The sequence below is a fragment of the Alligator sinensis genome, unplaced genomic scaffold (assembly GCF_000455745.1).
Source record: "Alligator sinensis unplaced genomic scaffold, ASM45574v1 scaffold1026_1, whole genome shotgun sequence".
NCBI lineage: Eukaryota > Metazoa > Chordata > Crocodylia > Alligatoridae > Alligator > Alligator sinensis.
The window spans coordinates 557,183-580,803 of record NW_005842897.1 but is presented as its reverse complement, the minus strand read 5'-3'; the positions used below and the strand labels follow the sequence as shown (position 1 = coordinate 580,803).

The following is a 23,621-nucleotide window of genomic DNA, read 5'->3' as shown; positions in this document are numbered from 1 at the left end:
CGGTGGCAATTAACATTGCTACCCTCCTGTGCCAAATTTCCAAGCTAGGTCTGGACCAGACCATGTGTCTACAGTTCAAGAAGGATGTTAAGATTGGAGAGGATTGAGGAGCGAGCCATGAGATTGAGTAAAGCGTGGGAAAAGGCATAAGGAGCTCCACCATTAGATGAGTGGAGGTCCAAGAGGGACCCAATTGCTCTCCCCTACGTGGCTGGATCAGAGCCAGGTCAAACCTCCTTCTCCTGTACAGCTGGATCAAGGCCGGGGTATGCTCCTGCATTGCCCTTCCCCCCATTGGGTATGCCATACCTGCCCATGTGCCAGATCAGGCCCACCAGCTGGATGCAACCTGTGGAGGGATGGGCACTGCCCATCTAGTGCGCAGTGTTGACCACCACTGTCCTACACTTGAAAAGCTTTGCCAACAAAGCTATAATTGTGCTGGTAAGCTATACAATTATTTACTCATGCCAGCAGAAGCCCATGTCTGCAATATGAGGCACATCAGGGATCTGGGGGGCCAGGAGGGCTGATTATACTGGGCTGCCATTTCTTCCGTGTCTGCCAAAAACCCCCTGCCCCAAGCACGTTGTCTACATGCAAGGCATTGCCCTCCACAGAGCATGCCCCGACATAGAAGAGGGGTCATTGCACAGCTTCCTCCCACCTCTGCCCGTACCCTGAGGCACTTTATACCAGTGTAGCTTATTTTACTTTGCTGAGGCATACTGATAGATGCACTTCTAAACTTTTATAATGACCAACATACAATGTAGTTAATTCAGTGAAATGTTTAAGTCTAGACAAGACTTTAATTTAGACTCCAGCCTAGATTCAAATGAGATCTGTGAGGGGCAAGCAGTGTTAGCTACATGTAGGCAAATCTGAGTCTATTCATGTAACATATGCGTTGAGGGGGTTGGCAGAAGGTGTAAATCACACCAGTTTAGACTTCCTCTAGACTCATGGGGACTCTTTTCTGCCTTTGACCTTGTCAATTCACTACTGTCTCTACAATGAAAGGCTCCAGAATAAATCCACGGATGAAACCCTGACCCTATTGAAGTCCATGACAAGACCCTCATTGACAATAGTGAGGCCAGGATTTCACCCCACATGCCTGGGATTTTTTAAAGACATGTAAGAGCATTGCAGAGCCCTCATCACAGTTGTGGGTGGTGCAGGGCTTGGAGTTAAGAGATGGCATTGTGTGAGGGGTCATGAGCCCACCCCCCAGAATGTGCCAGTTGCCTTCCCCTCTGCCTCTGTAGTCACTTTAGCCCTAAATTTTCCCGTGGAGTCACATACGTCATCTCTGCTGCAAGTCAGAGCAGTATCCCTTCGTCCATGGTACTGCATTCAGTGCCAGCAGACTGCAGCAGAGCCTAGATAATACAACAGCCCTACCCTGCAGGAAAAGCTGTGCTTTGGCTCAGTTTCCTGGCTTTTTATTCCCTGTAGGAACTAGAGGCCACAGACCCTTACCAACTGGGTCACCAACTGGGTCACCACATCCTGAGGAGGGCTGGAAGCTGTCCTTCTGTGTTTATGCTGCAGTTACTGAGAGATGCAAGGATCCAATCATGGACAGAGGCAAGGCTTAGACATAGAGTCTGCTTCTTGCACTATGTCTGATTCTGTGAACTAAGTGCTTCTGTCTGTAAGTCATGGGACAGTTGCCATAGAGATTATTGTTGCTGTTAGTTTTGTTATCCCCTGGCTTAGAAACCCAAATGGGACCAGACCCCTGTTGAACTAGTTTTACAAACCCAGAGCAGAGACTTGAATTCTTCAGGGTTGTGGTTCCTGGATTAGAGGTATCCACAGTGACCTGTGATCCAAGCCAGGCCTGGCTGTTCGAGGGAGCTGGCTGCATGCCAGTCCCACACACAGCAATTGTAACATTGGTAAGGCAAAAATCTGCAAAAGGAGAAGGAATGTGTGTGAGGTTTAGGCATACAGGAATTACTATTCAGCAAAAGGTCACTGTGAGTGTGGCCAGTGCTGGACAATGGATAGACCAGAATTATGACATACTGCATAACAGGAGTAACCTTCCTGACCCTCTCTGATGAAAAGCCAGTTTCCTATAACTTGACCTGGTTTAGCCAGAAGAAGTGAGGGGGAGGTGGATAGTAAAGGGACCGGTATGGAAAGGGTGAGAGCTGAGAGATATCTCTGAACTCTGCTTCCCGGGCTGCCACGTCCACATGATTTTGTCTATTTGTCCCCCCGTCTTAGACGTCATGTCCCTGGAGGGCTGTGCTTCTGTCAGTGCTCCAGACTGCAGTGCTTCCATGCGTATTGGGGGATATGCTGCCACTGCTGCTGCAGCGCTTGGGAAGTTTACAAAGCATCGTGTCATAGGTTTGCATTTCGGGCAGTACAAGACAGTTTCCTTCACTGATATAGGACATATGACACACTGCAAGGAAGTGCCACCCCTGCCTGTAGGCAAGGCTGCGAGCCCTCTCTGGGGCATTGGTAGAGATGAAGAAGCAGTTTTTACCCGCACTTATGGAGTTTTGTTCCTTGCCCTCCAGAGGTAAAAGCTGTGGAGATGAAGTGACAGATGCATACAGTTTACTCTGGAAGTTATTGCTCCAAGGAACATTTGGTTCCTGAAGCAGGATTTCCTTGAGGACTGCTCTTCCATACCAGTACCCTTCTCACATTTAACATTAGGAAAGGGACAAGATAGATGCAATCCCCTGATACCAGTGGGGGTTGAAGCAAGGTCCCCTCTCACTGAAGTTTTGAATTCAGGGCATCCACAGCATATGTCACTGGGTACAGCTGGGTTTATCTTGTTTCTAACATCAGGTCCTTTTTAGGCTGTTTTTCTCCAAATGGAATAAATTACATTTCCTTAGCTAGGCATGCAACAGAGCTCCTGGTTTGGGCATCAGAAAAAAAAAAATCATTCATTCTGCTGAAAAAACGACCACTTTCTGGTCATTTTTGCTGATATGATGGTGCTTTGTTCTGCATGTTGGCACAAGTGTTCTCCAATGAGACTCCCCAGTCTGCTAGCATGGCACGCACCTCAGAGTTGATGAGATCTTCCTCCCCTTTCTGTTAATCCTGTGTGCTCTCTCTTCACCCTTATTTTTTCCCCTGGTATTTTTTTTTTACCTTTTCTTTTTCCCTTCGTTGCAGCTTTATTCTACATAGGTATGTCATCCCTCAGCTATGTGGCTGATCTCCCATGTGTCGGGTGGGTCAGTGGCTTTATTTCTCCTTGCTGTCTGATAACCTGCATGGCTGCTTTAAGGTTTTCTGTCTTCAAATGCTGAAGGAACAGTTTTTTTCCATTGCTTTGTTTAACAAGATTTTTAACAGTTATAGATTCAGCAATTTCAGACCACTTTTCAGAGCAGCATATGAAGATTTGTAGCAAATCCCATATCAGTTTGGTTTTATTTGCCCACGGCTTCTTGGGTGGGTCAGGGGGTCTCCCTATATAATGAAGTGTGACTCAGGACCGATGTAATGACTCAGGAGAGTGAACGGGATGCTGGGGCATGCACTCTGGACTGCACCAGGTCATCAACTTAGTCTGTAAGCCTGGCTGTGAAAAGACTGGACAGAGCTTACTTTTCAGCAATGTCTTGTCTCACTCAGGAGTCCATGTAGACATAGCCTTGGAAAATGTTATAGGGGAAACACAGGAAATAACATGGAATGGGAATATCTTGAAGCAACAAGTGCAAGGAGACCTAATTCACACCAGATTAACAGGTCAACAGTGTGTAATATGTTGCACGTATTATATGACTGATAGTCCTATTTATTGTAAGAGGTCATCTGGTTTCACCAGACATGGGATAAACCATTATATTTTAGTCAGTGTGACTGCGCTCAATGATTTCCAGTCAGAATAAAAAAGACAATAGAAGTGTTCCTTCTATATATTTGCAGAATGCAACATAGAGCTGTTACGTGGAGCACATTCACATCCTTGCAAAGCTATCATTTCCCTTCCCTCAGAAAAGCCAGCCAGGAGTGTTTCATGCTTCAGGATTTCATAGACGTTAGGGCTGGAAGGGACCTCAGAAGATCATCGAGTCCAGCCCCCTGCCCCAGGGGCAGGAAGTCAGCTGGGGTCAGAGGATAAATAGCTGCCATCTAGTGATCTGACTGCAGAGCATTAGTTGGGGTCAGGACCCCCATTCTAGCTGTGAATACTGGCTTCCAGTGGCCTTTGGTTTGTTCCCTTTCCCTTGTCTCCATTTTCCCAGCTGTAAAAATGGTGGTGAAGATGTTGGTCGTACAGAAATCAGGGATTCCCACCTTCAATAATTACCAACCTGAACCAGGTAGAACACACCTCTCAGCAGCAAGATCTGAGCTGCATCATTTATAATGACATGACATATTAAAGCTATTCCATTATTGATTGGTGCACAAACATAGAGTTCAGGAAATCTGTGGATTACTCATTCTCGTTAAACTGATTTATTGCTAAATGCATGAATGCACACTGGATTTAAACATTTCTATCCAAGCTAATTATATGTCAAACTAACTGTGTCAACATATTTATAGTATTTTCTTTCCTCAGAACACCACTCTTGCCAAGTAGTATTTTATAATCTGATAGGGAAAAAGTTATGTGGTTAAAATCAGTATAATCAAAATAATGTGGGACTGACATAGAACAGGATCACACCACTGAATTTACAAATACAGGCCAGTCAACTGAGACATGACAATGTCACTTGAAATTTTGCCATGCCAACAAGTTATGTAGCTTTTTCAAATTAGCCACTGGCTGAACAGGACCCCAGCATCGCTAGACCTAAAATAGAAAAAAACACATTGCATGTAATGACTGATGGAACAACATGTTTGAGGCCAGATGTAAGACATTGAGGACCCAAGACACTGACACATCTATAACTTAGCACCTGCACTCATATTGACCAATCTTGTATGTGCAAATCATGCCTCAGACCAGGGTTTGTCTGCAGATCCCATCATGTGCTGGGGCAGGGGTGGGCAAAGTCTAGCCCACAGGCCAAATCTGGCCTGCAGTGGACTCCATTTCTGAGCAGCTCCTATGACGGCAGTTCCTTCTGGATGCTGCTGTGCTGCCCGGACATCCTGGCCCGTCCACCCCGCACCCACTGCCAGGGGCAAGACCCACATAGGCAGGGTGTGTGGCTGGGCAGCTGGGATGGGGCTGCAGCCAGGAATAAGATGGGCAGGCAGGGCCTGGGAGACCCTGGGATCTTGGGGCAGTGACAGCGCGGGGGCCAAAGCAGAGCTGCAATCCACTGCCCACATGCCCCTGTGATGAGCCTGGGTTCTGCAGGCAGGGGCATACATAGAGCGATTGCATCTGACCCGGCCCAAGCCCTGTGCCCTCACTGCTCCAAGATCCTGACCCCAGAGCAGCTGCCCACCCAGCCACGTGCCCTGCCTGCATTGCTTCTGGCTGTTCTCCATGGAGATAGTAGGAGCGTGGGGCCATGACAGCGCAGGACCAGGCCAGGCTGGGGCAGAGCCCTGGTTCTGCAGCCCCATGCTGTCATGATTTGCCAGGGTACTGGGGTGTGCTTGCCCCGTTAAGTGTGCAAGCAGCCAGAGGGTCAGGTAACAGAGGTCACCTGAGCATCAGGGGGCTAGGCTGGAGCTATATCAGCCTAAAGCCTCAACTGGCCAGGCAGTCAAGCTTGGGAGCCATGCAGCAAGGAGCTCCTAGCAGCAGAGCAGCAGGCTCCTGAAGTTGTAGTGAATAGGGTAAGCCACTCTGCAGTCCTTGGGAGCAGGGGAAGCTTACCTGAACAGCAAAAGACTGAGTTTGTACAGGCAGGGGTCCTTTATTTTCTTACCCAACTTAGAGGGAGTTGGAGTGTTTGCCAGAGCACTGAGATACTTCTATTTAGTGCACCAGTAGTTTATCCTGGAGTCCTGCTAGGGATGAATCCAGGCCTACCCTGAAAACCAGTAGCCCAGGAGGGGCTGAGACTCAGGCCCAGCACTGAGTGGGGCACAGCAGGAGTCCCACAAGAATAGTGAAGGGCTAAGACTTGGACCAGTGGGTCCACGAGCTCAGAGAAGGGTCACAACAGAGGGCCCAGGAGTCCAAGAGGGGATGCGAGCCAGACCAGAAAGTCCAGGAGTCCAGAGAAAGAGTAGGAGGCAAACTAGAGGGTCCCCAAGCCCAGAGAGAAGGGACTGCGTGTGGGACCAGGGTTTCTGCAGTACTCAGGAGGGGAGTGAGCGCGAGAACAAAGAATCCAAGAGCCCAAGAAGCGCTGCATGTGTGACCTGAGGGTCTCAGAGCCCAGAGGCAGGCTACACAGGCGACTATGTGTCTGAGAGCCCAGAAGGAGGAGCAGAAAGTATTGAGGATCCCAGAAAAGGGTAACCAGAAGGAACAGTAGTTGACATCATTGAATGGTAACACCTGCAAGGCTTGGGGCATGGGGCAGAATGGAGCAGCGCAGTTAGCCCTTAAGGGTACAGTTGCCCTACAGAGACACGGGCAGGTAGAGAGGGTCTATTAGATGAGTGGAGGTCCAAGAGGGACCCAGTGGCGATTTGTACTGATGCAGGCTCACTCTGAGGCCCTGGGCAGCCTCCTTTATTTAACCTTTTAATAAGAACAAGGTGTGGAGGTGAGTGATGAATGGAGGTTTACCTTAGGACTGAGCTAGGCAGGAGCCACGGGACTACCAGGGAGCATCACAGCCACCCCATGGCATGGACCTGCCACACCTGGCTCTGCGCTGTCACAGCCCCGCACTCTTGGGGTCTCAATGAGGGCCGGCCAGGAGCGGCATGGCAGGGGCTGCTGGGAAATGCTGTCAGGTCACTGGCCAGATCTGCCATTTTGCCTGTGCTGGGGCATGTCATCAAGGTTTCTGTGCACACAAGTGGATAGCTTTTTGGCACTGACATTTGTCTCATGGAAGGTTATATGGGGCTGTTTGGGTCAGTCCTGCTGCCATATTTTAGGCCTGCAGGCTGCCTTTCTAGTGAGAAAGGAGTAGAACTAGTATATGTCTTTATACATCAGAATGTGTCTTGCTAAGACTCTGTTGCTCTCATTGCTTTGGATTTATAGGACTGAGTTCACATCAAATTGCTGATCTGGAAAATATGGCCCTCTTTTGGGACTGCCCTGCCCCTGTTTGTCAGGTTTTAAAGTTCAGGTCCCGGTGTTTCTGCTTCTCCCTTTCCCTTGTCATTCAGCTCCTGGGAGCATTTGACACATTTTTTAAAAAACAGAAGGGCCTTGATGCCCTGGCCCCTTTCACCGTTGTAATCACTTGCATCTGTGCAAAGGGAGTTGGTAGCCATACGCTTTTGGTGGGATGCTGCTGCTTGGCTATTTTGCAAGGGTGCAAATAATAGCACAAGATGCCACACAGTGCACAATTTTGGCCGAGGGTTTCTTACTCTTGGTTAGCATCTGTGCAGCCACATGGAAAATCTCCCTCAAATTTTGAGGCCTGGGCTGTGCAGAGAAGCACTCTGCAGTTTCCTTCTGGCTCCTTTCGGAGCTGTCCATGCTGAAAGAGCCTCAGGGCTCTCGGTGGTGGATCTGTGAGGAGGGGAAAGAAGGTTACTGATCAGAAGATCTGTAAACTAGATCTAAATGTTGAGACATTGAAATCCAAGATGGCTAAAGATTATGTAGGGAAGAAGGTTATTTGTAGGGAACAAATTTGCCTTGAGGTGGGGTAGGTGGCTCTCTTAACATCTGTGATCCTTTGATGTAGGGAACTATACATCTGCCTCTACCCGCTTAGAAATGGGTTTGCACATCAACTGCTCTCCCACATGCCTGTGACTCTAACCAAAAATGCCAGCCTCGATACTAAACCATCGCCAAGTAACCAGCCATTCCTCTCTCCCACCCTGCCCATCTAACCGCTGGCCTGCCAGTGCACCGCTCCTGCCTGCATGCCACCAGAATGAACGTGCGCTGCTTTGAACTCCGATGCCGGCCCAAATGGGAACCTTTGTCTCTGCAGGAACATTGAAAGGCAGACGTCACCCCGTGCTAGCCACGGCTGGTTATTGTTTGGGTTTTTCTTTTTGGTTGAAATGTCTCTCACTCCCTGGAGTTTTTGAGTTCGCCGTCTTTGGGTTGAGTTTGGATTATGCTTTGCTTTGTGACCGCTCTCCCTTTTTTCTCATTTTGTTTTCTCCACTCTTCTCATTGGAGGCAATGAGCCGTCCAGCGGTCGGAACTCCCCTGTCCCTTATCGGCCAGACAGCCGCCCTCTAACTCCAACTTACGCTCAGGCCCCTAAACATTTCCATGTTCCAGGTAGGAGCTGGCACTGTGTGTGTCTTGGTGTCCTGTCACAGTGTAGAATGTAGCCTTTGTAACCTCTGTCTTGTCTCCATTATTTCACGCTGTTTTTATCTGAGGTTTGCACGCAGTCTGATTTCAATTGCCTGCCTCTGAGCTTTGCTGAGAGGAGCATTGTGCAGAGGGATGGAGGGTCCCTTTCTTGCCCGGTCTGTCAAGTCTCTCAGCATGAGGATGCCATATGGTTCAGCTCAGTTAGTGGAGAGTATGATGGATGTTGGGGGCTGATTCTTCTCTTGTTTTCATCAGCTTGTTACCCTAGTAATGCTGCCCAGTTCAGAGGAGTGACTCCTGATTTACACCGGTGGACAGGACAGGAGAATCAAGCCCTGAGCATTTATGATGCACTCTAGTAACAGTTAATTCAAACTTTACTCTTTATTGTCACGTCTGACACCTCCTTGATTGTTTTGATCTAGAGCAAAACCATTTTAATTTAGGTTGTAGGGTTTTTTTAATTGAAGGGGGAAATTTCTTTCGTAGAATAGCGTGTCTTCCCCAGAGCTGCAAAGATGCATATAAGCCAGTGTGCCCTTTTTGCAAGGGGAATTCTTCGTTGTGAGAAATAAGGGCCACTTTACAGTCTCTGAAAAGGTCTTCTGTTACCATTTTCTATGTTGATGACATGAAAGTATGTGTCCCTAGGCATAGTTTTCCAGATTAGGCAGGTGTGAAGATATGGCACGATGATATGGCATGATTTAGCTGTCCTACCAGTGTTTATAGTCATTTGCTATTCAAGTAGAGGCACAGTAGCAGATATACTAATAAAATGTCTCTGTGAGCTCTGAATTTGCCTATTTAGCAACAGGTGGAGAGTGTAGTCACGTAGGAATTATTCTTATCCTCATTTTCATAGATTTCTAGGGCTTGCTTTCCCTCACACCACAGATAAAGTTGTCCCCATTAGCATGTCAATAGGACACATTATATGCACTGTGTACTTTTAAAATGTATCTGTGACACTTCACCAGAAACAATACAATACAGTAGCAAACTGGTTAGTTTGCAATGCAAATTCCCAGCACCTAAGATAACTCAGGCTTATAACAGGATTCTGATCCTTGGTTTTTCACTAATTTGGGGCTTTTTATTTGGGAAGAAAGTAGAAGGTATTCCTTCAGCCCCTTTTCCTGTTTCAGACCTAGTATTTAGTAAAACCTTTAAATTCTTCAAAATGTACTGTAGAAACCCTGTATAAGAGCTCTGGGATTTGCCACTAAAGTCTAATGCATAAGGGTGTATGCTATGTAGTATCTCTTGCAAAAAATGCATTTCTAATCTGTCCTTGTGGGGTGTGATATTAGGACCATCCTAGGTAGCATTTCTTAGAGTATTCCTGTGGCCCAGTGCAGTCTTGTAGTTGACTGTTAAAATATGCATGTCCAATGGATTTTAATAGAAATTGTACCTTCACTGCTTTGTTCCACACTCAATCCAACCCCTAGGTTGGGAGGGAAATTGAGCTCTTATGGCTAAAGCTCAATTTCTTATGAAAGTCATTTGGGGTTGTTTTCCCCCAAATTACTTACGTCTCACTACTGATATATCTTTGCCTATTGATATATCTTTGTTGCTTCCATTTCTTCTCTAACCCTTATCCCACTAATCAACTTCTAAATATTCAAATGAGTGGGTCATGAGTTTGGTTCATCAACATGTTGCAGAATAAATGCCAATGAATTTCATACCCCATGTCTGTGACTTTTCACCTGTTTGTGTATTTTCTGTTCTTTGAGTAGCCCAGCTCTGTGTAATGCTAGAGTTAGCTTTCTGGCTTCTTCTTGTGCTAAGTCCTTGGTTTGATTTGTCTAGTGGTTTAATGTCATGATTTTTCTTTTTTTTTTCATAGCTGAACGGATCCTTGTATATTCACACCTTTTTTTTTTTTAATTCCACAGATCAAGGGGTCAACATTTACAGAAAACCACCCATCTACAAACAGCATGGTAAACCTTCTTTCCTCTCTATGTTTCTAAGTAGGAAACTCCACTCAATTAAATCTACACAGCACAGGATAAAAAGCACTAATTAAAAATGAGAATTTCTGATTTAAAAAGAGCTCAATTGCTCAAGCAGCTAGGGAATTACATGGTTGAAAAAAATATATAATTTGCCCAATGTAGATGGCTTGGGTGAAGTCTGTAGCAACACTCCCTTTGACCTAAACAGGGCAAGGATTTCACTCAGTGCCTTTAACATGATGCATATACCCTAGCTATGTCTCATGGCTTTGAGTTTATTTTTCCAGACTAAAGGAGTTCATAATGGTAAGACTAATTTGTCATTTTTCAATATGGTGAAACAGATCTTGTTCCTTTTGTTTTGGGCAAATAAAGCACTGCCCTTAGTTACCACATTAAATGGACAGATTCTGATTAGTGGGCTAGTATTCCAAATGTGTATTTGCTTAAGGAGCTAGGAATATTTATAATTTTTGAAGATTTTGCAAGTGACATTTCTCTGGTGGGGGCTGATTTGACTGTCAAAGCCAGCGAAGAACCTTGGATAGCAAAGTCTGTTTATTTTCCCAATGTCCTGTTACAGAAGTTAGTTCATACCAGTGATATTCTAATTTCCTTCCAAGTTGGCATTGTTTCTGCATATGCTATAACGATGGTATGAGCAGCTGGTTGACTTGCCGCACCCTTATGCTATGGAGCATGGTCCTTGTTATTACTGAACATATTCCTCTTTCTTGTAAACTCAGCACTGTTGATAGGATTAGCCACTTTTTTATTTTGGTGAAGGGCACCATCCTGTTCTTTTCAAGGGTTTTTCATTAGCTTCTGGAGACCTTTCACTCAACATAATTTCTTTCTGACATTAAGCAGCAAAAGACCAGTAACCATAGGTGTTAGATGAGTAGCCAGTGGAGAGTAACAGAGTTCATAATGAGGAAAAAAACCTGTGAAGGTCCCTATGATGGATTGAGAAACGAGAGTTTCACAGAAAAAACACTGCTGTCGATGTAGGTCATCTTTTGTTAATTTTTCTTTTTGTTTTTTACCCATCTGCTTGTTTTAATTTTTTTAATGTTATTTTTGTTTGTTTTTTATGGTTTTATTGTGTCTTCTCACCCTCCCATTAACATGAGAATGTTTAACTACTGACCTCACCAATTCTAATCCGTAAGTACTGATCGAAGTCATGCTTTTGTAATCCCCAAGCAGCTACCCCACATTTTGTGTGTGTTTATACGTAGAACCTCCTCTATTTTAAAAATTTCTAACATTCTCCGCAAACACTAATACTGATACTACCCAAATAGCCTGAAGGGTTTGGATGAGCTGTTCCCTTAATTTTAATGGGAATAAGGCTACCCCACTCTCTTGTGTTACTTAGATAATCTCAAGCCAAAGTGCTGAACATTAAGAAGGTAAAGCTGAAATGAATCAGTTCTTTAAACATTTCCTTGTTTTCTCGTAGCAGACACTGTTTGTTGAAAAGAGGTCCAAGAATGCTGCCTCTAATTTGATAATCTAATACAAAATGAATTGATTCAGGCGAACATTTTGCATATTAAGAGATAATTAGGGTGTCATAATATAAAGTAAATCATATTGGATTTCTCTGGTCTGTTGTCATCAGGTGAAACTCACAGTGTGCATCTCCATATTTTAAAACACTTAAAAAATTTTCGCCCAGACTTCAGTCTTCAGTTAATGCCGTGCTGCTGAGAGAAGATTCTGGGTTTCCTTTGGAGTACTTGATAACTTTTGTTTCCTGGTGACTGCACATGATGAGTTGGTCTGGATGGAGTTTACTATTTATAATAAACTCAGACCTGCTTTAGCTACTACTGAGCAGTGAATTAGTACATGCAGCATAGATGTTCCAGTGATAGATGCATTTGTTTATTTACTGTAAATTCCTTTGACCCTACAATTTTTTACGAAGGGATAGGAGATATTTTTAAATGCAGTACATTTCAAATTAGTAGGACTGCACTGAACTTTCCTTGTATTCTTGCTCAAAAGGGAAGAGAACCAATGCACTGAACTCTTAATTAATGATCAGCTATCATAAGATATTGTCACATACTGCTTGCTATATGTGCTTGCATTCTCTTTGTCTAAGAATTCGAAGAGTGTGCAATTCTAATAAAATCCAGGGTTTTGTGTGTCGTCTGCTTATATTTGATTCTAAGACATTAATAAGGGGAAGAGTTTAGTTTGTTGCAATTTGGAACAAGAAAGGCAAAGAACAGTGCATATACTTCAAAACTGATGGTTATACTCTATAAAATGTTGCCAAAGTAAGGAAAGCCATGACATTGATAGAGGTTGTAACATAGCTAAGTTCCCCTGATTGCCATCTAGATGCAGCTGCTTTGGCAGCACAGAGCAAGTCCTCCGAGGATATCATCAAGTCCTCCAAGTTCCCAGCAGCCCATGCGCCAGCACCCAACGAGATACCAAAGATTGAGACGGACCACTGGCCAGGTCCTCCCTCCCTTGCGGCCGTAGGTATGCAAAAAGAGGAATGATCTAAGTGATGTGGATTTAAGAGGTACAACTAAATGACTCAGACTTGTCTTGAAACTGTAATCTCTTGGGGTCAGGAAATCTGTCTGCCTGTGTTTGTTCACCACCTAGTACAATGAGGCCTGGGTCCAGTTTGATCTCTGGGCATTCATGTACCACAAATGTTTAATGAAGGAAAAAGGTTTGACAAAAGAGCATTGACACTGTTAACACGGATGTTAATCTAGAAAGGAAATACATACATTTCCTGTACAAATGCTTATGAACAGAGTGACTTCTTGAAAATACCACAGAAGCCTGACTTCTTTCAGTTATTACTTATTTCATCTTCGAATTCTATGTTAGCGGCAGAGATATAGCAGTGGATGTCATTTCTTGGACCACAAAGCCTTTTTCAGTGGCATGGAGCACTGTGGTCACACAGGCGGCTTCCAGTTCAGGCCACGTCAAGGCGTGTTTTCTGTCCACCCCATTACCACAGAATATATATACATATTTGTTTTCTTCCACATTGTTATGTCTTGGGTGTCTCATATATCGTGTTTTCTTTGAGCCACATACACAATCCTATTTTGTTTTAGTATTGTATCTGTCATCTTAGCTGTGCCTGTGCTGAGTCCCACCAGAAGAGATCTGCACGCCTAACTTAAATGTTCCAGGGATGAACAGACACTCGAATGTGATTATGTCATGAAATCATGTCCCCAGCACCGGGGGTCCTCAGCCATTGCTTCTGTTTTCTGTTGAAGAACTTAATGTTTGTCCTATGATAGTGCATTCAGTGTAACAATTTGGAGACCTCTGCCAGGGTTTAGAAGCTCGTTGGTGGACAACGAGGCGAGCTACGTGAAGCAGAGGACATCAGCTGTCTGGCAGCGTCCCCTGAATTCTAGCTGAAACTTCACAACCCCGAAAATCAAATTGGTAACTCTTGGGTGTATTCAATTTTCCTGATAATACCAGTGGTAACAACACCCCAATAAATTATCTCACAGTGGGGAGGTCCATGATCTCCCAGTCAGCAGCCTCCTGGCAGTGGACTGCACCGTGATGCTGCTGTGTTTTGTACGGTGGCTGTCAAGTTGCTTCATTTTTCTTAACAATGTAGTCATGGCATTGAACATTGCGGTGGCCAAAATGCCTCTGAGGCTATTTTATATTCAGGAATAAGTGTGACCTTTACTTATTAATGTGCATGCTTAAAAATCAAATGTGTTAGGCCAAAGCATTTAGATGGGTCACCTGATTTCAGTGAGGACCCTGCTACATGTTCAAATTAAGGCTGGATAGAAACCAGCTATAGTTATTGCACCATTTCCAAGCACTAACTTTATAGCTGGTTGGCTCTTTTTATAGCAGGATAGTCATTTTTACCATGTGGTAATTACTTTTCATATGTGGCTGGTCTAAGTGTATTGCACCAGTTAATTGTGTGATAATGCCTTTGCACTTGGGGCTGATCTTACTTTGCACATGTGACTGGTCTAAATTTATTGTGTGATTAACCAGATATTTGTGTAATATATGTAGCAGGGGCCTGAATCTGATATTTTGTTCACAGAGCTAAGCTGAACATTACAATAAAAAACAATACACCTGTTTCAACTATTGTGCAAAAAGCAAAGGGCTGTATATTTAGCACTTAGAGAATTTGATCTCTATAACCTCTTAACTATTTCCACACTAGCAGCAATGTTACAATTTCTTGCATCGCATTATATTCCATGTAAATATCCAAATGCCAGGGTTGGCAACCTGTGGCCCAGCCTGCAGAGGGACAGAGAGATTCAGTTGAGCCTACGGAAGTGCAGGGCACCACCTTAGAAGGGGTGCACCCTCCTGCTAGCCACCTACCCAGCTGGGGTACGGCTCACCCACCCTCCTTCTCCTCCCTGCACTGTGCATTCCTCTGTCCCTGAATTCTCTCCCCACTGCCCTTTTGCAGCACTCCAGCCCTGCCTGTTCTGTGCTGAGGGCTGCTCTTTTGCTCTCGTGCTCCCTCACCCTTGCTGCTTAATTCATCATTGCCCATTGCCGGGGATGAGAATTGGTGGCACTTGGTAACAACAGTTTGTAGCAAGGGTAGGTGGAGGCAGCAGCAGAGCAAGAGAGCAGCCCTCAGCACACAGCAGGGAGGGTTGGGGCAGCTGTGGGCAGCTTGCGTGCCGTGGAGGGGAGCACTGCACTGAAGCAAGCTGCATCGCAGCAGGCAGAGGGCCCAGTAAGGGGTACAAGAGAGCCCGCCTGGTTTGGGAAATGTTCCTGCATGGCATTTAGTTATGCATCTGTATGGGAGCAATAGTCTGCCTTTGGTAAAAGGCTGTTGATTCCTGTCCTAATGCTTCAGTTGCCAAATTCAGTCTTTACTCAGACAGAACTCCCATTTGGATGCAATGCAAGTGTCGCCTGAGCCGGGGCTGATTGAAAAATGACTAAGTACATCAGGAGATGGCCTTTGAAGAGAGAATACACCTGGCATCAATATTGTCACATCCAGTGTGTTCACTAAAATGTTCTCACCCTCACTAAGCCTATTCCATGTACAGGAAGTACATTTACGCACAGGAAAATGCACAAAAGTAAAGATGAATTCAGGTGAGACTTTAAAATGCATTGAATCCATGGAGGATTATTCTCGCTCAGAAGTAAAGTGATCTTCATTCACTTTAACATAATCAGAGGTGTTAATCTGAGTGATCTTATTTCACTTTGAAACTGGTGGGAACCAAATTGAATTAAGGCTACTTTATTTCTGAAGTGTATCCACACAGGATTTTAATGCAATGTAATTCCTCCTTAAAACGGTTATTCAGAATAATTGTCTTAGGTGGCCAATGTAGACAAGTCCTAAGTATAAATGACAATGAGGATATTTGTTCTTGACTATTTATACATGTAACAATACTCTTCAGTGACTCTTCTCCTGACAGTTGGCTCTTGGCTTCTTAGTAGGCCCTGATACATCACTGCTATTCAACTTTGGTTCACTTGTACATGTTCCAATGACTCTGAAACTTTGGGCTGCTCCAGACACCAGTCTTGCAGTTGTGTAACTAGGGAATCTCCAGCCGTGTTGTTAGTTAACTGGATTTTGGAACAGCCTAAAGGGAGCATGTACATGAGAGACTGTGCACACTGTTGTGTCTGGCCAAAGTTTTTTTTTTTACATCTGATACAGTTGCCTAACAGTTTGGAAACCCATGTTCTATTCAACAATGTGCTGATTTTAGCATGAAGCCAAAAGAATGAGAGGAGTGGGTGGGAGTGGCTGTTTTCACTTCTTAGTGTGAATCTTGAAAATGTCTGGAGGCCACAGGCAAACTTTACTTGCATTGTTCAGCAAAGTAGCAAGCTAAATCGTACTTTGTAGTAATTCTAAGATCTTGAAGGTGTAGTGGACCTGATGTGAGGAGCTCTTTCTGTACTGTGGTTTTATGGAAGCAGGCGCTGACATGAGACGCAGATCAAGCGGCAGAGAGGAAGAGGATGAGGAGCTACAGAGACGTCGACAGCTACAGGAGGAGCAGCTCATGAAGGTTGTTAATGACCCCGTCTTAAATACTTTGTCAGAGTCTTCAATATCCTCTGGAATGGACAATATTTTCATTACATATATATTTTCTCTTCTCATTTATAGCTCAACTCAGGGCTGGGACAGTTGATATTAAAAGAAGAAATGGAAAAGGAGACCCGTGATAGGTCATCCCTTTCTGCCAGTCGTTATGACTCTCCAGTGAATTCATGTAAGCAGCAAAACTGAAATCTAGCTATAAATGGCTGTAAGTGGTCTGTGGTAGCCTGGGCAATGTATAGCTGGATATTGTTTTAATTCCTAAAAACCCTTTGGCTTCTTAAACTTAAGAGAAATGTCAAGTTGAGGGCATTAGACGAAATTTCTTGGAGGACTGACCACTTATACATAGTGAGTGACGCAAAGCCAAGGAATTGGAACTGTGTTGCAAACTATTAAATTACAACAGACTAAACATCCACGTTGCCTAACCTTGATCTTAGCCTTTTAGCCTTTCCCACGTGATAGGAGGAAATCAGCAATGTCTTTAGGGGCAGGGAAGCACCTTACAAAGAGCATAGCAAGTCCTTGTCAGTCTTCTCAGCTAGCATCTTAGTTGGACATACAGCATTCCAGACAAAAGGCAAAAGTATCATCTCCACTTAGCTGGTGGCTTACAGGAAAGTCAACAATGCAGCCGAAAGTGAATCATCCATAGTGCTTTTTTTTTTGTTAATCCTTAATACATCTCTGTAGCCTTCCCAGAACTCTGAGGATTACCCTTTGTGGGTTTCTGTCTCTCTTCACCCTCAGGACTTTGCAGCTCAACATCTGCAGCTCAATATCTTGCTTCAGGCCAAGAAAGAGCAAGAACAACTCTCGGTGGAGTTTGGCATCGTCATTACTGAGTCATCCAAAGGGATGGCTGCAAGCAAAATGAGATTCCCTCATCTTTCTCAGGCAGTGTGTTCTGTCTCTACAGCTCTTCCAGCCCCACTCTATTATCAGGGAGAGAAGGGCCAGCCTTGGACTTAAAACCCCTCTGTCACCTTTCCCAGATCTGGAGTCTCTCCGGTAATGCCAGGACTTAATGATACACCTGGCAGGAATACCACCTTAATGCCAGCCATGCCATGCCTCTCTGCACAGTTACAGCAGTGCCAATCTACAGCACCTCTTCCTCATGTGAATTGCTGCTCAAATTCATTCATGCTCTTTTTTCAAAGCCCCTTATCTTCTCATGTTCCTCATGTCCTTCGTCCCATGTCACCTGTGCCAAAATACATTGTCTTGACCTGGAGACTACAAGGGCAACAAGTCTAGTTGAAAGAATATGTCCAGGAGTGTGAGAAGAAACACTCTCGTGCAAAAAGGAAAAAAGAGGTTTAATTGTGGAAAATGAGTAACGCCATCAACTGTGGAAATACAACTGTAACACCATAATAGTCTTTAGTAGTAGCTACGAGTATGCATAGCCAGAATTACACAGTTACAATGGAAAGTCATAAAAATGCCTTTATGCCTCTACATTTTCTGGTGTCAGCTAGAATATTAGGCAGAAGCTCCACAAAACAAGGCAGCCTAGTTCCTTGTTGTTTCACACCACTCCTAATCAGGTAAGTTACCCTTATGCAATTTTGAGATAACTTTGGATCTGAAGGTTTGATCACACCAAGCCCCAACCCTATTGAGATTCAACCATTAATATTCACTTGGATCTTGATCCTGATGAAATGAATGACAGAACCTCAGAGTGCAGCGGTGTAGGACCAAGCTCAAGTATTTTTTTTCTCCTCTTGTGATATTACAATTGAGGAAGGCTGAGGAATCAAACTGCAAAGTGTGCTAGGTTTCCTGGTCTCCATTTCAAATTTGCTTAAGCTTCAGTTTCAGCTGGGAGTTTCCTTATTGTTGTGACAGTTGCAATAAAGAGAATATAGAGATGAAAGTCATTAGATTTCAGAGGACGTGATAAGATGCTACAAGCCTTTGTACTATGTGAGGAATTGCCTGGAGCAGTTTAACATGGACCCACCCAGTCCAGCCATAGTAAGTGGATTTTCCTGCCCTTTGTTGCTGTTTTAATCACATGAAGCTGCACAAATGAGGTAAGCAATAGCTAGGTCAGTGGTCCTCAGCCTTGGTAGAGTCAAGGCACCCCTCAGAAAATGCCAGCTCTTAGCTTTCACTGATTTATAACTCGGAAAGACCACCACGGGGCAGAATGTTTTTGACTCCTATTTGAAATCTCTGGGTGAATCATTTAGCTGTCTGCACACCTAACAGTACTAATACTGTATGGACTGTATGATGCCCTTCAAAGGATTTCATGGCACCCCAAAGTGCTGCAGCACCCTGTTTGAGACTCACTGAGCTTAGCGAGCCTTGATTTCTTGCCAAATTCTGAACTACGCAGAGAGGTCCTGATTTTACTTGAAGACTCCCTGTCAAAACAGTTGGAGACTTGCTTGATTTTTCCATGCTGCAGGTATTCAACTCAGTGCCACTCCCTGATGACCTCCTTTCATGATGCAGCAAATGATATATTACCTTACGGAACAATTTTGGGGTCATAATCCTTTAATGTGGTCATTGACCTATGGGGCACAGATAAGGACATGTTGATTGGTGGATCTTTGGCTCTGTCAGTCATGTTTGTAGACTTTGGTCGCTAAAGACCCTAATCAATTCTCACAGTGTTCAGATTTTAACTGTTCCAGAGCATTTGTAATGTTCTAATACGAGATTTTTCTCCTCTCGACTCCACAGCACATGCTGCAGCCTCCAAGACCTCCTCTCTTCCTGGCTATGGAAGAAATGGACTGCACAGGGTAAGATGCCAGCAGTGGGGAGAAGCAAAAGTTGGCATTAATGTACAGTCTAGAGAATTTTTTTTCTTCTTGATGCCATATCATTTCTTTAAATTTGACCGGTCTCATTTATTAAATCTAGCATAAGTAAAACAACTCTCAGCTTTCCTTCCCACAACTAGATTCTTTGAGAGATTATGTAAACTGCAACAAAACCTGTAAGCACAAATAGTGCAAATCTAAAGCAAGTTGTTATGCAAGAAAAAAGGGGCATGCTTATAAAACATAGCTAGGGAACTACTCAAATAGCAATTTTGTGATTTATATGGAAACCGTGAAAGACAGCGGTTTCCTTGATTTTGTACAGAATCATCAGGAAAGAAAACCTTATTAAAAATAAAATGCTGGCTTCCCAATGGGATCGGCTCAAGAAATCGCCCGTCTGCTGCCTCGATCTTGGTAGTTCCCTAAACATGACCTGTGTACCCACACCTCTGTCTCTGCTTTCCTGTCACAGCCGGTGTCCACAGATTTTGGTCAGTACAACAGCTATGGTGACGTGAGCGGTGGTGGTCGAGGTAAGGTGAAGGCATTTTTTCATACGCTGCTTCTGTCCCTGAGCGTGCTGCGATGCTCATGTTGGTTTCTACTCTTCCATTTGAAGAGTATAGACATGGCTGGTCTTGCGCCTGTTCAAAGCACTTTACCCCTGGCTGCACTTTGTAAGCTAGTATTTTTGTTAGATCTTCCTTATAGTTCTTATTCTCATGGATCTGGCACTAGTGTAAATGGAGTTAGGCCATATGGATGCGCTCAAGGATGTGCAGAGTTCTGCTTTCCTCTTGTTACTTATTCACAAATGATAAACCCTAGACGCTCTGGTCTGAAAGGCCGTGAGCTCGGCAGTTAGGTGCCAGGTAAACTAGGAGCGCTAAGCCCAGCTCTGTCTCTGGCTTGTTATGCAACTTAGATAGGTAATGTGTTTTGTCCAGTGTCTCATTTTCCCGTTTTGGCAGGGTGAGCATGCAAATAGTTATATTCAGGCAAAGAAGAGACTTTATTTCTGCTGGGAGCAGCATGCAATGTATAAGTCGCAAGGTAGTTTTGCAGAGCACTTTCTGATCTGCTACTGAGGTATGCAGTCTCATTTTTTGAGTGTACAAATGCATCTGGGATTTGAATGGGCTGTTTTAAAAATGAAATCAACTGTGTAAAAGCAACATCCTTCTTTCAGGTTTGTTCCTAAAACTCAGGGTTGTAAGGTATTAGGATTGCATAGGTAAGTTCTGAGTCTGATCTCTCCTTTACTGGTTTTATTCAGGACTCCATCATAACCAGTAACCCTCCTGACAGCAAGATAAGGGCTGTTCATAGGTACCAATCACATGCGGTACTTCCAGCTTACATTAGAGGTTGTACTGGTTCTGGTAATACAGATGCCCAAGCCCAGAGTGACAAAAGACATCAAGAGAGGAGTGAGCCTTCTCTAAGGGAGGAGAAATGCTTTACAGCCTTTAAAACATATTTGAGCGTCCACTTTTGTGGGCCACCCAAGTGGCTTTGGACCTAGGGCTGCCACGTGACATCCCTCACTCCTTAAATTTGCAGCTATCAAGGCTCTCCTAGCAGTACTGGAGATTAGATTTGTCTCTTCCTAGAATTACCTTTTTGGGCCAGGAAGAGAGTCCCATACAATCCTCCTCAGCCAAGGGAAGCTGCTTTAATCTGGGGAATTGAGAGGGGGAAGCAGGAATGAGTGCTTTTTTCTGCTTTTCCTGTGTGATTTTACCTTCCCTTGCAAATGAGTGTGTGGAAAATAAAGTGATTAATTTTGAATAAAGTTTGTGTTCACATGTGTTTAATACCTGGTTACTAAGCCTGATTAGGTACTCATGTGTCACCTGGGTTAGTGGCCCTGGTTGACTCATTGCATCTTCTTTTGAGGAGGAAATAATGAGGTTATTCTGCTGCTGGCATAGGACTGCTAACGCGCTTGGCCAGTGTGCAGTACAGCACTCCAGAAAACATCGTACTATATGCTGCTGGTAACTCTGTCTACAAGCTCCCCTTGTGCTGCGCTCCTCCAGAGGTGGTACAAGACGCCTCCCCACGTGTTTCCGTGATGCAGACACTGTTCGATTGTTCTGCAGGTGTTTGTGGCTGGTCATTGTGGGTGTTGTGATCTGCTCACAAAACACATGATTATACTTGTGGCGTAGGCTTAGACTGGAATATGAACCTAGACCTCTTGACATGACACAGCTGGATTTGCTCAGCCATCTTACGTTGTTTATTTGGCTTACTCCCCTGATATTTTTCCAAAAGATTTTAAGATTGATCTTAAGGTCTTAGTACCTGGGATTTCTTAATTTTCTCTCTGGCAAGCAGGGAATCTCTTGTAATAACCTTCAGTGCATTCAAGCAGAAATGATGTATGTATGAACCACTACTCTAAAGCAGAGGTACACAGTCCCCAGTCCGTGGGCCAGATCCGGTTGTCCAGCCCACAGGAGCCTCCATGGCCCCCTGGCTATGGCCCTGCATGCTGGATTGGGTGTACAAGGCAGCCTGGAGCACAGTCCTGGCACATAGGGCCTAATGGGTAGTGCAGGGCTCCAGAGTCCATCCCCGATGGGTGGGGGCAGCATGGGCCCTGGAGCCCAGTCCCAATGCACAGGGCCAGGCAGAGGCAGCACTGGTCCCCAGGGCCTGATCCTGGCACAGGGTGGGGGGGCATGCTGTCACAGCACAGAGTCTGATCCTACCCACAGACCAGCCCTGTACCATTTTTCTGGTAGGCAGAGCCAAAATGGTGAGCATCAGTACTGTAAAGGTTCAGGAGGGCAGGATCCTAATGGAACTAGTTGTGTGCACATATAAAGCCTTTATGAGTTTCCAGTGAGCTAGCCCAGAACTGCAAAGTAGATCCAGTATTTCAGTTTGACCTAATGAATGAGTCAACTAAGACATGAGTCTGCAGGGGGAAAGTCAAACAAACTTCTCGTAGCCTCACCTGGATTAAACAATAGGAAGCCTGCACTTGTTTCCTTCTTTCTGACTTGTACTGTAGTTTGTTATACAAGCCAGAACAAGGATAACTGCTATGTTTTAATATACATGATATTACTGTGCATGTGCGCGCACGCACACACATACACGTTATATAAGGACAGAGAGAGTGAGAGAGAGAGAAAGAGAGAGAGAGTCTTGCTACAAGGAAGCCAAATGGCAACTTCTGTATATGTAAAAAGCTATAGGAATAGTCCAATGTATGTACATGCATCAGCATATTAATTGCTATAGACACGATTATATGGTAATACAGCTAGAGGTGGACAATTTGTCTTAAACATCACAGTTAGTTTAGGGAATACTCTTCCACCTTCCTATGACATTTTCCCACTGCTCTTAAGAGATGGTTTATTCAACTGTCCAGCATAAGAAGACACTGTCCAGTGTACAGCTTAGCAGCTGCATGCTGCAGTGCTGGTGTTAAGGTGCAGATGCACAACACAAGGACTATAGAGTTATTTGTCTTAGATTTTGCTCTGCAGTGAATTTACTCCTAGTGGGCATGTCTACATGGGATGTTTACTGTGGAGTTGCCTGCTTAGCACCACAGTAAGCTACTTGGTGTTTACAAGTGTGGCCCTATTAGACCACAAGAAACTAATAAACTCAGCTGCAGATCAGTACTTGTAAATACAAGTATTATCTTGCTGTGGAGTTTTTCTGTGCACAGCAACACACTGGTAGACGCTGACCTGACTGGCTGGGGCATGAGGGTGATTCATTGTGGGGGCTACCTGCTGACTAGCCCCCCCACTGGAGCACCCTTGTGCCCAAGGCAGCCCCTTTGCAGCACACTGAGCTGGGTTGGAGCACCCCTGGGCTGCCAGGCTGACACCCCCCCCAGGTCCCCTGCCAGCCGTGCTGCCTAAAACATGCTGTAGTCCCAGGTGCTCATGTAAACGTGGTGCCCAGGAGCAGTAAACTCTGTTGTGATATGCACCAGAGCATATTGCTGCATATGAATATGCACACGTACATGTGCCCGGTAAGGACCAAACATGTATCCAGCTGCCTGCCATGGGTGCTAGTACAGTACCTGATCACTAGGTAGAGGAGGAGACCGTTTACATCGAGCAAACTGCCCCCTGCAGATGAAAATTATTGAGGAGACTGGACACAGGACACATTCTGCATACTAAAATTAATGCGCAGTCTTCAAGGGATAACTTTACTCTGGATCAGAGTGGTTTACTCTATAGTAGGTGTGTGTGTCACTTGTCCCCTCCACTTTTACTAGGTAGTAAAGTCAGTTTGTTACATATGAAATGTCTCGTGTGTTTGCACTTTTAATTAATATTTGGAAAATGGCTGAAGACCCTTGGATGAAAAGCCTCATTCAAATTCAGAAAACTGTGGTACATGATGCCACTGTCTCTTTGCAAGCCAATACTAGCATTAGGAAGGCTCAG

General features: G+C 44.7%; 1 protein-coding gene across 1 annotated transcript in view; it reads left to right on the top strand.

The window, feature by feature from the left end:
• Nucleotides 1–23,621, top strand: part of LOC102368822 (actin-binding LIM protein 1) — a gene marked incomplete at its 5' end in the record, with an annotated part of 54,523 nt that overhangs the window by 17,460 nt on the left and 13,442 nt on the right. The window contains 7 exons of the mRNA XM_025192128.1: nt 8,183–8,287; nt 10,234–10,281; nt 12,655–12,801; nt 16,264–16,355; nt 16,457–16,562; nt 19,100–19,161; nt 19,658–19,718. Of these exons, the coding sequence (XP_025047913.1) occupies nt 8,183–8,287; nt 10,234–10,281; nt 12,655–12,801; nt 16,264–16,355; nt 16,457–16,562; nt 19,100–19,161; nt 19,658–19,718 (621 nt within the window). The remainder of the gene's footprint in view (nt 1–8,182; nt 8,288–10,233; nt 10,282–12,654; nt 12,802–16,263; nt 16,356–16,456; nt 16,563–19,099; nt 19,162–19,657; nt 19,719–23,621) is intronic.